Below are 16,500 nucleotides of genomic sequence, written 5' to 3'. Positions count from 1 at the left end.
ATAATTGTCATGGGATTTATTGCCATCTTTTTGTAGAAGTGTGGTGTGTTTGTTGGTCTGTCTTGTCTTTGAAGTAGATCTTTCAGTTTTTCTTTTAAGGCTGGTTTTGAATCTGTAAAGTTTTTGAGCTGTTCTTTATCTGTGAAGCCATGTATACTTCCTTCAAACCTGAAAGTGAGTTTTGCTGGGTGCAGTATTCTTGGCGAAGCATTTATTTCATTGAGTTTTGTCATTATATCCCACCACTGCCTTCTGGCCTTGAGTGTTTCTTGTGACAGTTCTGCTATAAATTTCAAGGATGCTCCCTTGAATGTAATTTCCCTTTTTGATCTTGCTGCCTTCAGTATTCTATCTCTATCTGTGGGATTCATCATTGTGACTAGGATGTGTCTTGGGGTGTTTTTACTGGGGTCTCTTTTAGCTAATGCTCTTCGGGCATGCAGGATTTGGTCACATGTATTTATTAGCTCTGGTAGTTTCTCTGTGATGATGTTCTTGACTGTTGATTCTTCCTGGAAATTTTTTTCTTGGGTCTCTAGGACTCCAATGATTCTAAAGTTGTTTCTGTTGAGCTTATCAAAGACTTCTATTTTCATCTGTTCATGTTCTTTGAGTAACTTTTCCACTGTCTGATCATTTGATTTAAGGCTTTTTTCCAATCTCTTGTGCTGTGTGGAGTTGTTATGCATCGCATCTTCCAGCGCACTAACTATCCTCAGCTGCTGTTAACCTGTGGGAAAGCTCATCCATTTTGTTCTTCAATTTGTCTACTGAGTTTTTCAGACCTGTTATTTGACCTGATATTTCAGTTTGGAGTTTTCTGATTTCTATCTTAATATTCTCTTGATTCTTATTAGTGTTCTGATCTATACTTTCTTTGAGTTCTGTGAGCATCCTCCATATTTCTTCTCTAAACTCCATATCTGAAAAACTGCCTAGGTGGTCAGCCGTTGTTGGGTCATCAGAGTTTCCATCTTCATTCTCTATGCCTGATGTTGGTCTGTGTAGTTTCTGCATTGTCACACTTGTATTGTGGGTTTTTCTACGTGTTGTGGTGGTATTCATTGGCTAGGAGGTGTGTGTGGCCCCAAAGCGAAGCGGAGTGCCACGCTCCTCTGCTTTGGCCCCTTATAAGTCATGACCTTCTTCAAGGCTGCACTGCATCTTATTCTAACCTTTGTAGTTCTAGTCTTTAGCCCCTCCTAGATGCTCATTATGTGATTGTTGAATATTTGAATAAATAAACTGTCAGATTGCTAGCAACAGCTTTGGGTTTAATTGATGAAAAAGAAACTTCCATCACAGCAGAAGCTCTTGACTTCATCACCCATGGAGTACCCTATGGTACACAGTCCAATCAGCATCAGGCCCTTCTCTGCTCACACTCTGTATCTTCCACCCTCAAATTGCTTGTATTTTGATAGATTTATAACCTCTGTGATGCTCTTGGTGTTTTTAAATCTCTTTATGACCCTTCAGTTTTCCCCTGGTTATCATGATACAGTTATAAGTACTAAGAATCACATTCTCATACTCCATTTTAACTGTTCACATCAGTGTATCATAGTCCCTTACGCACACACCCACACACACATACACTTCGCTTCGCTTTGTTTAGGTGTCACACCCTACAGTGCTCAGGGATCTCTCCTAGTGGATCTGGAGGAATTATATGGGGTGTTGAGAATCAAACCTGGGTTAGTTACATGCAAGACAAACTTTCCCACCCTATCTCTCCATCCCATTTCCCAACTTATTTTAGTATGTGGTCAGGCTTGGTGACCCAAATACAAAGTGACCAAAATCACTGAGAATGAATCAGTTCAGAGATTAAAACTACAAACTATTATAAGAAAAGCTCATTCCTTTTTTATTGGTTTATACCTTTAGGTGCCAACAATTCCATTAAAATCCAGATTTAAAAGGAGACTATATCTCTTCTCATAATCTTTTCTCGTCTAGTTTGCCCATGAGAAATTAGCTATTTTCCATTAAAATCAATCTAGCTTCACCAGACTTGCAGTTGAACTGCAAAGATTAAAGTTAAGAAACCCTTAACAACTCCTGAAAGATGTTTTTACGCATAGCATGCACATTTGAAAACTGAAGAACACCTATTATCTATCATCTATCTATCTATCTATCTATCTATCTATCTATCTATCTATCTATATCTTTTGAATTAAAGTAATTATATTTATAATTTTCAAAACAAAATGTTCAATGTAATTTGATGCAATTTTCATGTCATAGAAACGCTTCTTTAATTTCAAAATATCCATGAGTTTTTGTTATGATTCTAAATAACAAGTATAGAAAGTTAATTCATAAAGATAATTATTTTATGGGAGCACAAAGAAAGACGCTATCCTAGGTGCCACCCTAGGCTCAGTGCAAAGACCAAGATCATCAATCACAGAAGATGGATTAAAATGACACTGAGGTAACAGAACCTCTAGAACCACAAAGACTGACTTCATCATAAGTCCCACCTCAGGATCTGTACAGATACTGAGACCTCTAAACACAGAGCAGAAGTCTTCCACACACCAAAGGAAAAAAAAAAAAAAAAAAAACACCACCGGGAAAGTAAAGGATCCTGAGCAATGTCTAGAGTTGATCCCATGACAGTATGCTCCAAGGACGGAGAAATCCCATATCTCTTAGGCCAAGTAAATTCTTTTTCGAATGACCCCAATATTTACTGTGCCAGTGCAGGAGGGAAAAAAACAAAAATACAAAAAGCACAAAACCTTGGTTATTTTTTTTGATATAAATATATATATTACCTTCATTTATTATTGTTATTATTATTTTTGATTTACCAATCTATTTTGGTCGATTTCTCTGTTTGGGTGTGATTATTGAAAGTGTAGTCCCCAGGGCCGGGCGGTGGCGCTGGAGGTAAGGTGCCTGCCTTGCCTCGCTAACCTAGGACGGACCGCGGTTCGATCCCCCGGCGTCCCATATGGTCCCCCAAGAAGCCAGGAGCAACTTCTGAGCGTATAGCCAGGAGTAACCCCTGAGCCTCACAGGGTATGGCCCAAAAACCAAAAAAAAAAAAAAAAAAAAAAAAAAAAAAAAAAAAAAAGTGTAGTCCCCAATTATACTTATTTTTTTTTCTCTTCCTTTCTTCTCTTTCGTTATGTGCTATGCCATGTTTCTTAATTCAAGACCATGGCGTGATTTTTGTTTGTCTGTTTTTGTTTTATTTTTTTTTCTACTTGTTTGTTTGTTTTGTCTGCTCTGTGTGGTGCTTATCGATATAGCTGGAGCCCTCAATGGATATTTGACACTTCTTTTGGTACTAGTGGAGTGTTTCACCTACTTTTTCTCCATCTCCCAGATTGATGATGAGAGCCTTTAGAAGGACTCCGCCCATTTTCGGGGTATTAGACTCTTACCCCAGTTTATTGCTTTTTTCTCCTTCAAACAAAACCACGCAACTTGAACTAGCTAGTCCTGACTCCAGATAGAGGGGGAAATAAGGGAGGCATCAGGACCAAACAGGTGCAAGACTACTAAGTAGTGGGTTAGATACAGAGGGGACCACATATTCTAGCCGCCCTGGGGTGAGGGAAAAGGAAAAGGGAGGTAGGATAGAAACGGAGGCGTAGGGATGACAATTTGGCGATGGGAATCCCCCCTGATTTTATGTAAATATGTACCTAAAATATTATTGTCAACAATATGTAAGCCACTATGATCAAAATAAAAATTATATTAAAAAAAAAAGATAATTATTTTATATAATAGTAATATAAAATTAAGTTATCAACCACTAAATTCAAATGGCAGATTTCCTAATGTTTGAATTTAGATCAAGTTAACAAATTTAATTGATTTGCATAGAAATAATTACCAATATTGATTAACCTTAGAATTCATCACACTTCATTTATATTTTTAAGAATCTTATCTAGGCAATAAACTTATATTTCCCTGTAGATATAAAGGAGAATTAATAAATTTCTTTCAGGTATTATACACATTTTAATGAAATCCATCAAGAATTAAAGTGATACATAGGTGATATATTTTTCAATAATAGGAAGAGTCATTTCATAATAGCATTTTTACCTTATAGAAGTATCAAGTTATACAGATTAGGTAATAAAACCTACTAAATAAATGTATCTATATTTTATTATGTTTCATAGTGAATTTCATGCCCTACCCTGAATATGAAGTGGGCCAGAGGGATAACACAGCAGGCATGGTATTTGCTTTGCATGTGGCCCAACTGGACTCAATCTTCAGCATCCAATATGGTCCCCCATGTTCACCAGGAGTGATTCCTGAGCACAGGGTTAGGAGTATAACCTCTGAGTACAATCATGTGGGCCCAAAACCTAATAATTATAATAATATGAAGCATCACTTAAAGCAGGGGTCTCAAACTCAATAGGCCACAGGAGGCAAAGTCGGGGTGATCCTTTAGTGCAAAGTCAGTAGTAAGCCTTGAACATTGGGGGGTTTGACCCAAACAACTAGAACAAAACAAAACGAAAAGAGATTCCTCTAGGGTAGGGCCACAAAATGTTGTACGGAGGGCCGCAAACGGCCCGCAGGCCGCGAGTTTGAGACCCCTGACTTAAAGTATTATCAAAATATGAGCTACAATTTGATATTTCATTTATTTTTTTTTTTTATTTTTTTTTTTAATTTTTTTTTTTATTTAAACACCTTGATTACATACATGATTGTGTTTGGGTTTCAGTCATAAAAGGAACACCACCCATCACCAGTGCAACATTCCCATCACCCAAGTCCCAAATCACCCTCCTCCCCACCCAACCCCCGCCTGTACCCTAAACAGGCTCTACATTTCCCTCATACATTCTCAATATTAGGACAGTTCAAAATGTAGTTATTTCTCTAACTAAACTCATCACTCTTTGTGGTGAGCTTCCTGAGGTGAGCTGGAACTTCCAGCTCTTTTCTCTTTTGTGTCTGAAAATTATTATTACAAGGGTGTCTTTCTTTTTTCTTAAAACCCATAGATGAGTGAGACCATTCTGCGTTTTTCTCTCTCTCTCTGACTTATTTCACTCAGCATAATAGATTCCATGTACATCCATGTATAGGAAAATTTCATGACTTCATCTCTCCTGACAGCTGCATAATATTCCATTGTGTATATGTACCACAGTTTCTTTAGCCATTCATCTGTTGAAGGGCATCTTGGTTGTTTCCAGAGTCTTGCTATGGTAAATAGAGCTGCAATGAATATAGGTGTAAGGAAGGGGTTTTTGTATTGTATTTTTGTGTTCCTAGGGTATATTCCTAGGAGTGGTATAGCTGGATCGTATGGGAGCTCGATTTCCAGTTTTTGGAGGAATCTCCATATCGCTTTCCATAAAGGTTGAACTAGACAGCATTCCCACCAGCAGTGGATAAGAGTTCCTTTCTCTCCACATCCCCGCCAACACTGTTTATTCTCATTCTTTGTGATGTGTGCCATTCTCTGGGGTGTGAGGTGGTATCTCATCGTTGTTTTGATTTGCATCTCCCTGATGATTAGTGATGTGGAACATTTTTTCATGTGTCTTTTGGCCATGCGTATTTCTTCTTTGTCAAAGTGTCTGTTCATTTCTTCTCCCCATTTTTTGATGGGGTTAGATGTTTTTTTCTTGTAAAGTTCTGTCAGTGCCTTGTATATTTTGGAGATTAGCCCCTTATCTGATGGGTATTGGGTGAATAGTTTCTCCCACTCAGTGGGTGGCTCTTGTATCCTGGGCACTATTTCCTTTGAGGTGCAGAAGCTTCTCAGCTTAATATATTCCCATCTGTTAATCTCTGCTTTCACTTGCTTGGAGAGTGCAGTTTCCTCCTTGAAGATGCCTGTAATGTCCTGTAGTGTTTTGCCTATGTGCTGTTCTATATATCTTATGGTTTTGGGGCTGATATCGAGGTCTTTAATCCATTTGGATTTTACCTTTGTACATGATGTTAGCTGGGGGTCTAAGTTTAATTTTTTGCAAGTGGCTATCCAATTGTGCCAACACCACTTGTTGAAGAGGCTTTCCCTGCTCCATTTAGGATTTCCTGCTCCTTTATCAAAAATTAGATGGTTGTACGTCTGGGGAACATTTTCTGAGTATTCAAGCCTATTCCACTGATCTGAGGACCTATCCTTATTCCAATACCATGCTGTTTTGATAACTGTTGCTTTGTAGTACAGTTTAAAGTTGGGAAAAGTAATTCCTCCCATATTCTTTTTCCCAATGATTGCTTTAGCTATTCGAGGGTGTTTATTGTTCCAAATGAATTTCAAAAGTGTCTGATCCACTTCTTTGAAGAATGTCATGGGTATCTTTAGAGGGATGGCATTAAATCTGTATAATGCCTTGGGGAGTATTGACATTTTGATGATGTTAATCCTGCCAATCCATGAGCAGGGTATGTGTTTCCATTTCCGTGTGTCCTCTCTTATTTCTTGGAGCAGAGTTTTATAGTTTTCTTTGTATAGGTCCTTCACATATTTAGTCAAGTTGATTCCAAGATATTTGAGTTTGTGTGGTACTATTGTGAATGGGGTTGTTTTCTTAATGTCCATTTCTTCTTTATTACTGTTGGTGTATAGAAAGGCCATTGATTTTTGTGTGTTAATTTTGTAGCCTGCCACCTTGCTATATGAGTCTATTGTTTCTAGAAGCTTTTTGATAGAGTCTTTAGGGTTTTCTAAGTAGAGTATCATGTCATCTGCAAACAGTGAGAGCTTGACTTCTTCCTTTCCTATCTGGATTCCCTTGATATCCTTTTCTTGCCTAATCGCTATAGCAAGTACTTCCAGTGCTATGTTGAATAGGAGTGGTGAGAGAGGACAGCCTTGTCTTGTGCCAGAATTTAGAGGGAAGGCTTTCAGTTTTTCTCCATTGAGGATAATATTTGCCACTGGCTTGTGGTAGATGGCCTTCACTATATTGAGAAAGGTTCCCTCCATTCCCATCTTGCTGAGAGTTTTGATCAAGAATGGGTGTTGGACCTTATCAAATGCTTTCTCTGCATCTATTGATATGATCATGTGGTTTTTATTTTTCTTGTTATTGATGTTGTGTATTATGTTGATAGATTTACGGATGTTAAACCAGCCTTGCATTCCTGGGATGAAACCTACTTGATCGTAGTGGATGATCTTCTTAATGAGGCATTGAATCCTATTTGCCAGGATTTTGTTGAGGATCTTTGCATCTGCATTCATCAGTGATATTGGTCTGTAATTTTCTTTTTTGGTAGCGTCTCTGTCTGGTTTAGGTATCAAGGTGATGTTGGCTTCATAAAAGCTATTTGGAAGTGTTTCTGTTTGTTCAATTTCATGAAAGAGTCTTGCCAAGATTGGCAGTAGTTCCTCTTGGAAAGTTTGATAGAATTCATTAGTGAATCCATCTGGACCTGGGCTTTTGTTTTTCGGCAGACATTTGATTACTGTTTTAATTTCATCAATGGTGATGGGGGTGTTTAGATATGCTACATCCTCTTCCTTCAACCGTGGAAGATTATAAGAGTCCAAGAATTTATCCATTTCTTCCAGGTTCTCATTTTTAGTGGCGTAGAGTTTTTCAAAGTAGTTTCTGATTACCCTTTGAATCTCTGTCATATCAGTAGTGATCTCTCCTTTTTCATTCCTGATACGAGTTATCAAGTTTCTCTCTCTCTCTTTCTTTGTTAGGTTTGCCAGTGGTCTATCAATCTTGTTTATTTTTTCAAAGAACCAACTTCTGCTTTCGTTGATCTTTCGGATTGTTTTTTGAGTTTCCACTTCGTTGATTTCTGCTCTCAGCTTTGTTATTTCCTTCTGTCTTCCTGTTCTTGGGTCCTTTTGTTGAGCATTTTCTAGTTCTATTAGCTGTGTCATTAAGCTACTCAGGTAAGCTCCTTCTTCCTTCCTGATGTGTGCTTGCAAAGCTATAAATTTTCCTCTCAGTACTGCTTTTGCTGTGTCCCATAAGTTCTGAGAGTTTGTGTCTTTATTGTCATTTGTTTCCAGGAACCTTTTTATTTCCTCCTTGATTTCATCTCGGACCCACTGGTTATTGAGCATGAGGCTGTTTAACTTCCAGGTGTTAAAGTGTTTCTTCTGAGTCCCTTTGGAGTTCACAAATAATTTCAGAGCCTTGTGGTCAGCGAAGGTAGTCTGCAAAATTTCTATCCTCTTGATCTTATGGAGGTATGTTTTATGTGCCAGCATGTAGTCTATCCTGGAGAATGTCCCATGTACATTGGAGAAGAATGTGTATCCAGGTTTCTGGGGATGGAGTGTCCTATATATATCCACTAGGCCTCTTTCTTCCATTTCTCTCCTCAGGTCTAGTATATTCTTGTTGGGTTTCAGTCTGGTTGACCTGTCCAGTGTTGACAAAGCCGTGTTTAGGTCCCCCACAATTATTGTGTTGTTGTTGATATTATTTTTCAGATTTGTCAGCAGTTGTATTAAATATTTTGCTGGCCCCTCATTCGGTGCATATATGTTTAGGAGAGTGAATTCTTCCTGCTCTACGTACCCCTTGATTAATATAAAATGTCCGTCTTTGTCCCTTACAACCTTCCTGAGTATAAAGTTTGCATTATCTGATATTAGTATGGCCACTCCAGCTTTTTTATGGGTGTTGTTTGCTTGGATAACTTTTCTCCAGCCTTTTATTTTGAGTCTATGTTTGTTCTGACTATTCAGGTGCGTTTCTTGTAGGCAGCAGAAGGTTGGATTGAGTTTTTTGATCCATTTAGCCACTCTGTGTCTCTTAACTGGTGCATTTAGTCCATTGACGTTGAGAGAAAGAATTGTCCTGGGATTTAACGCCATCTTTATTTCAAAATTTGGTGTGTCTTTTGGGTAGTCTTGTCTTAGATTAGGTCTTTCAGTTTTTCTCTTAAGACTGGTTTTGTGTCTGTGAAGTTTCTGAGCTGTTTTTTGTCTGTGAAACCATGTATTCTTCCATCAAACCGGAAAGTGAGTTTTGCTGGGTATAGTATTCTGGGTGAAGCATTCATTTCATTCAGTCTTGTCACAATATCCCACCACTGCTTTCTGGCATTGAGCGTTTCTGGTGACAGGTCTGCTGTAAATCTCAGGGAAGCTTGCTTGAACATGATTTCCCCTTTTGATCTTGCTGTTTTCAGAATTCTGTCTCTATCTGTGGGATTTGTCATTGTGACTAGGATGTGTCTTGGGGTGGTTTTTCTGGGGTCTCTTTTGGTTGGTACTCTTCGGGCATGCAGGATTTGATCACATATATTCTTTAGCTCTGGAAGTTTCTCTTTAATGATGTTCTTGACCATTGATTCTTCCTGGAAATTTTCTTCCTGGGTCTCTGGGACTCCAATGATTCTTAAGTTGTTTCTGTTGATCTTATCATAGACTTCTATTTTCATCTGTTCCCATTCTTTGACTAATTTTTCCATTGTCTGCTCATTTGCTTTAAGTTTTTTGTCCAATCTCTCCTGCTGTATGGAATTGTTATGTATCTCATCTTCCACAGCACCAAGTCTATTCTCAGCTTCTGATACCCTGTCCCAGAGCTTATCCATTTTGTCATTCACTTCGTTTACTGAGTTTTTCAGGCCTGTTAGTTGACATGTTATTTCAGTTTGGAGTTTTGTCATTTCTGCCTTCATATTTTCTTGGTTCTTATTAGTGTTCTGTTCAACTCGATCCATGGTTTCTTGGAGTCTGTTGAGCACCTTCCATATTGCTAGTCTAAAGTCCTTATCTGAGAGGTTGATTAGTTGTTCAGTCATTATCTGGTCCTCAGAATTGTCATCTTCATTCTCTATGTCTGATGCTGGCCTGCGCTGTTTCCCCATTGTCACATTTGTATTGTGGGTTTTTCTACGTGTTGTCGTGGTATTCATTGTCTATATGATGTAGGCAGCACACTCCTCTGGCTCCTCCCTTTCTGGATGGGCTGACTTGCCTCTAAGGGAGGGGAGTCCTCCGTGGATGAAGCCTCACACTGGGTCAAATCTTAGGCCCGAGCATGTAACAGAGAAGACAGTCCAGAGAGAAATGTTTGCTTCTGTGATATAGCGCCGTTCTTAGTGTGATTTTTCCTTCTTGTTGCAATGGAGTTCTTTCCTTAGAAAGAGTGCACGGCCGCGTAGCGAAGCGGAGCGGCCGTGCTCCTCTGAGCCTCTTTTTGCCCCACTCGCAAGAGTTTCACGCAAGAGGACAGTAGACAGACATAGACAGGTCACACTCACAGTCTTTCACAGCTGAGCCCCACTGGGCCGGTGTACTTTCGCGGATTTTCCCCGCCTGGTGTCACACACAGGGAGCCAGCTTTTGCAAAGGATAGCCGGTCGATATTTCATTTCTTATAAGTTAAATTTTAAGCAATAAAATTCCAAAATATGTTTATAGATGTGATTGATGATAATTCCCCATTTTCAATAATAAATACATTATCTAATGTATATTAGTATATACGTTACTATTCAGACAACTTAAAAACTCAAATTTAAAAATTACTAACCAGAAAAAATAAGTGGCGTATAATTTTTGATATCTCCCTTCCACCTTCCCTGTCTTTTCTTCTCTCTACTTCTGCTACTTTCTTCTGTTCCCTTCTCATCTCTTCCCTTCCCCTGCCTTCAGTTGCATTACTTTGTCTTTCTTTTTCTTTCCTTCCTTTACCTTGACCTACTTTTCCTTACAATCCTTCCCCTTCCCTTCACTTCCTTCCCTTGCCTCCGCTTGCCTTGCTTTGCCTTCTCATCTCTTCTTTCCCTTTTCCTTCCTTTCCTTCCCTTTCCTTGCCTTGCCTTGCCTTCCCTAACCTTCTATTCTCTTCCCATACCTTAAATTGCCTTGTCTTGCCTTGTCTTGCCTTGCTTTGCCTTCCCTTCCCTTTTCTTTCCTTCCCTTCCCTTTCCTTCCCTTGTAATCCTTTCACTTCCCTTCCCTTGCCATCTCTTGCCTTGCCTTCCTTTGACTTGCTTTTTCTTCCCTGTCTAATTTCTTTCTTTCTTTAGACTCATGAATAACACTGTTATTCATAAAATTACAGAAAATACTTTAAAATATAAGCATAATATTTTTTCCTGTTCTCACTATTGTTTGGACTCAGTTGTAACTCCAATGATGTCAATTATATATTTAGAAAATACAATTTTTATATGAAAACATAAACCAGTCCACAGAATCCACTTTTTATTATTGTTTTCCTTTCACAGAATATTCTGGAGCTCTCCCTAATCTCCCAACTTCCTTTGCTGCTTTACTAAGAATTAAGAAGAGCTCATCTTCATCCCTCTTTGGTGCAAAGTCCCGGACAAGATACAGTAATCCATCATTAGGAACACTGAGTGTTTCTCCACCTAGCTGGCGAGGCACAGCTCAGCATTATCATTCTCCCATCAATCTTTATCATTCCTCAGATGCCTTCAAACAAGATGGTAAGTGCCAAAAGAAAATTGTATCTGTTAGACTTATTCAGGCAAGAAAAACTATTTCAGACCATTGTGATCAAAGTCAAGACTAGTGCAGTAGGGAAAAAAGATGAACTCCAACTGGGATTATTTTTAAATGGGACCAAAGTGATAGCCATAAGTGGGTGTTGATCAATGAGATTAGAACATCCATACTTAGTAATTGGTGGTTTCATTTGTTTTATTTTATTTTTTATTTTTGGGCCACACCCGGTGATACTCAGGGGTTACTCCTGGCTATGTGCTCAGAAATCGCTTCTGGCTTGGGGGACAATATGGGACACCAGGGGATTAAACTGTGGTCCAGTCTGTCTTGGGTCAGCCACATGCAAGACAAATACCCTACGTCTCCACCATCACTCTGGCCCCAGTAATTGGTGTTTTTATAAGATACTTATGCCTTCTCCTAACAAGGTGTTAACTGGGGTCACTTTCTTGATTGTTTTCCAAAAAAATGTTTCTCAAGTCTTTGAGATAGACATTTTTGTATGCTAAAACTACAAGAGAACAGGTGAAGATTTACTACTCACAAGGACTGAGTATTTTTACAATTGTATCTCTCTTTAGTAAAGGAGGTTAGTGGAATAGAACCAGGAAAAAACAGCTCAAGTTTAATCAGGCTAAGAGAAATATTAAGGCCATTTAGGTCATAAGTCTTCTGTTCCACACATCTTTCAAGATTTTAAGAAATGGGGAAAGGTGGAGCAATAACAATGCAGTAAGGCGTTTGCCTTGCACACAGCCAACCTGGGATAGATCCAGGTTGTATCCCTGGCATTCTATCTGGTCACCTGAGCCTTCTAGGAGCAATTTCTGAGCACAAAGTCAGGAGCAAACCTTAAGCACCACTGGGTGTGTGACCCCAAAACAAAACAAAACTTTAAGGAATGTTTTATTATAACAGATACACATTTTTATTAGAGTTAAGATTAAATAAATTCATAAATTTAAATATATAAAGTTTCCTCAAACAATTTTCACATACATGTTTATCTTTCTTGGAGTAATATACTTTAGTCTATATATCATTTATAATTAAAAAAATGCTAACCATATAAGGATTCATTCTGTAACTACTAAAATACTTGGAAAGATTTTAAGAAATATCAGGGTAGATTGGTATGACAAACATAACCATACCCATTCTTCATGACCGTACTATTTACAACCATATGGAACACCAGCTCAAACAGGGTGTTGGCATTTAATTTTCTTAGTGTGGTACTATCTGAATTTTTTTTGCTAAACACATACAGTGATATACATTCTAAAAACTTTACAACTTGGTTAACAAAGACATTGTCAAGTTACTTAGAAAATAAGTCCCTGACTGGAAGAAATTATTTACAAAAGGATTATTATGAAGAATTCTTTTTTTAATATTTTTATTATGATCAAAGTGATTTACAAGTCTTTACAGTAATATTTAAGCTACATAGTGATAATGATTTAGGGCCATTCCCAACACCAGTGTTGTCCTCAGTCCACCCCTATTCCCAGCATACATATCAGATCTTTCCCCTTTGTCCCATGGACTGCTAGTGTAACAGGTCTCATTTGTGTATAGCTTGTTGTAGATTGGGTATCAATTCTGGTGTCATTTACTTTGGTTTTTGTGCTTAAGTCTGATCGTTTGTTATTCCTACTCAATGTTCATATGATTGGTTGCTTCTAGTATCACCCACTTTTTCCTCCTCAATTTATGAGGGAGAACAAGATGATTCAAGTTTTGTGGTTCTGTTGGAAAAGAAAAAGGGAAAAAAAAACCTGGGTGGAATCTATCTAGAGGCTATAAATATAAATTTAAAAGAAGGAAGGGAAAAAGAAAAACAAAACAAAAAAAAGCAATGACAAAAACAATACAACAGCAGCAACAAAAAACATTATCACCAAAACAACAATCATAAGAAAGAAAAGCAAAACAATGAAGGGCTGGTGTGGCAAGGCTTTGTGGTGTTTGTTTGTTTGTTTTGCCTAGGCACAATAAGTATTGGGAAAGTTGGCCTAGGAGATAGAGTTTCTTCACCCTTGAATCATACTATCAGGGGAGCAACTACAGTTAGGATTATTATGGAAGAATTCTAAAATTCAGAACAAAGGACTATAACAAACACCAAATGAGATTGGCAAATAAGCATGAAAAAATTCCAGCTACATGGTATGCCATAAGGAGAATGAAAGAGAGATTCTTGTAGCTCTATTTTAGAATGGTAAAAATGTGTAACACTGGGCCCGGAGAGATAGCACAGCAGTGTTTGCCTTGCAAGCAGCCAATCCAGGACCAAAGGTGGTTCGAATCCCGGTGTCCCATATGGTCCCCCGTGCCTGCCAGGAGCTATTTCTGAGCAGACAGCTAGGAGTAACCCCTGAGCACTGCCGGGTGTGCCCCCCCCCCAAAAAAATGTGTAACACTAACATCAAGTTCTGGTTAAAATGTGTAGTAAGAAAAACTTTATTGCTGGTGAAGATTCTTATGGCACAACAGTGGAAAGCTTCTTACTGATTTTGTAATAAATTAAACATCTTCTTTCCATATGATCTAGCAATTATATTCTGTGATCCTTATTCAAAGAAATATAAAATTTATATACTGTAATTTTGCACAAAAATGCTCATAGCATTTAATTTATACTGTAATATCTTGGAAAAAATGGAGATGCCCTTCAATTGACAAAATAAGGAAATGGAACTAAGACATAAATAAGGATATGTGCAATCAAGACTAAAGAGATCTAGCATAAACGTTCATGCATATTACTAAGTAGAAGACTGAAATAAACAAACAATTAGTAATTTTACCTATGTGACATTTGGGGAAGGCAGAAATATGGGAATAATAAGATCTATGGTCAGTTTAGGTAAATAATAGGGGGAAAGATGAGTAGAATGAATATAGCAGAAATAAAGGGTAGTGAAAGAGTGAATTGTTAGGGCTAGAGACATAAGTAGAAAAGGAAAGGTACTTGGCACACAGCCAACCTACGTTCCACTCCAGCATCCCATATGGTACACCAGAGTGTTCCATGGAGCACCACCAGGAATGATTTCTGAAATCAGAGCCAGAAGTAATGCCAGCCAGGAATAATTTTTGAGCTTTGTTGGGTGTGGCTCAAAACCAAAGAGAACAGTAGAAGAGTGAATGGTAATATAAAGCCAAGAGACAGTATGTCCTGAGACAAACTCTAGACTGGGAAATTAGGGTGTATTGATTTAGTGTCATTCATAGTAAAAAATATATATATATTTATATATATAAGTACTTTATATATAAATATATATTTTATATATATATGTCTGTTCCTTTTCTCAAGTTTTTTCAATAGAAAACCTCTCAAAATATTTTTTAAAATTTCCAATTACATTAACTCCAATCATTAGTGTGCACTGTTTTTCCTTATGCATCACTAGTTTATCTCATGTAAAATATATGAACTATACACAACTATGAGAGGTGTTGAAACTTGGTGCCACTTTGTGTTTTACTTCTTTATTTTTGTAGCGTATATTAATTTACTTAATTAATTAATGTATTTCACTCTCATAGATAAAATATGTACAGAAAATACTAATTAAGACATGTTAAAGTTAAAAATATAAAAATATAAAAAATATAAAAATAAATAAAAACATAAAAAATGAAGGAGGACTTGAAACAGATTCAAAGTCTCCACTTTGGTTGCATAGGGATCTCATTTGAGATGATTAGTTCTCACAGGGAAAACTCTGGTTTGTTATATTTCTGAATGATTTGAACATTAAACTTAAAAAGTTCATTAGTTTGAGCTCAGATAGTTCTGACTCTAAGATCAGATAAATCATGGGTCCTCATGAAGAACTCAACAATTAGTGTCATAACCAGTGACTTAGTTGTTTTCATTATAAATTCATTATAAATCATCACAATAAATTGTCTACAGCATAAATGGCAAACAAAATAAGCAGTTATCCAAAATTTGCATGTTAACTTTTAATATTCATGCAAATCACTCAGAAACATTTTTCAAAGTGGGTCCCCTTTCAGTAGATGAGGAGGAGGCCTGGTGATCAGCATTTATGAGGCCCAGTAAATCTGTTGCTGCTGATCTCAGGACTATGCTCTTAATAGCAAAGCTCTGAATGGGAATCAATTGGATTTCATTGATCTGCTGATTCACTGGAATCTCTGTTTAGCATATCATGAAGAGTGGGTAGCCTGAGTATTTCCAAGTCATCTCCCATAACTATTGTTTTTTCATCCGAGTATTTGATAGATCTTGGCTAGATGTGACTTTCAGTTTGTTTTCTCTGACATGGGCCTGACATATGGCTTTTGTCAGGTAATTCCCTTTCACCTTAATAGAGAGGAAAGCTGGGGCTGACATGCTCTTGTGAAAAATGAGGAAGCTAACAGAGCTTGAATAGAAAGTGATCCCACTTCAGCTCAGAGTTAAGCACAAAAGTACACTATGTAGTGGTAAGACTTTTCAAAGAAATGTAAAAATCCAAATTACAGAAAAATTTGGAGAGTACTTTCCCTTCTGTATATACATCCTAGAGAAACTCTCCTGCATATTCTCAATATATATACATGAAATATATGTTTAGTAGCAGAAATTTGTAAATAACTTGGTTGTTCATTTAATGGGGGATTTATATATATATATATATATATATATATATATATATATATACACATATATAGTAGCTTCTAATTCATTGAAAAAGTCAAACTATGAAAGAAAAGAGTTCAAATGAATATGCTTTAAATTTGAGTATAGTGAAGGAAAGGAAAATTCATAAATATTTTATCTAATAAGACATAATGTACTAAAAGAAATAAATACAAAAATAATATGTACTTTTGAGGATAATTGTATGTGACATACATTTTTAATAAATAAATGCAGGATAGAAAGTTAATCTCTGAAGACAAAATAAGAATGAGTACAAATAATAAGGAAGATAGATAACGAACTGTGTGATTATTTATTTCTTATAAAAGAATCTAAAACTAATCTCAGCTCAAATAAATAAAGTAAATAAAGTTTTAAAGGTTTCACAGTGCCTACTAGAATTTACACGGTAGTTCTTTCT

The 16,500-nt window shown here is 37.2% G+C and overlaps 1 protein-coding gene across 1 annotated transcript in view; it reads left to right on the top strand.

Moving 5' to 3' along the window:
- CNTN5 (contactin 5) overlaps window positions 1–16,500 on the top strand; it is a 636,787-nt gene that overhangs the window by 250,183 nt on the left and 370,104 nt on the right. The window contains exon 3 of the mRNA XM_049778604.1: window positions 11,173–11,394. Coding sequence (XP_049634561.1) covers window positions 11,173–11,394 — 222 coding nt within the window. The remainder of the gene's footprint in view (window positions 1–11,172; window positions 11,395–16,500) is intronic.

Source organism: Suncus etruscus, chromosome 8 (genome assembly GCF_024139225.1).
Source record: "Suncus etruscus isolate mSunEtr1 chromosome 8, mSunEtr1.pri.cur, whole genome shotgun sequence".
NCBI lineage: Eukaryota > Metazoa > Chordata > Mammalia > Eulipotyphla > Soricidae > Suncus > Suncus etruscus.
This window is presented reverse-complemented; position numbering and strand designations above follow the sequence as displayed.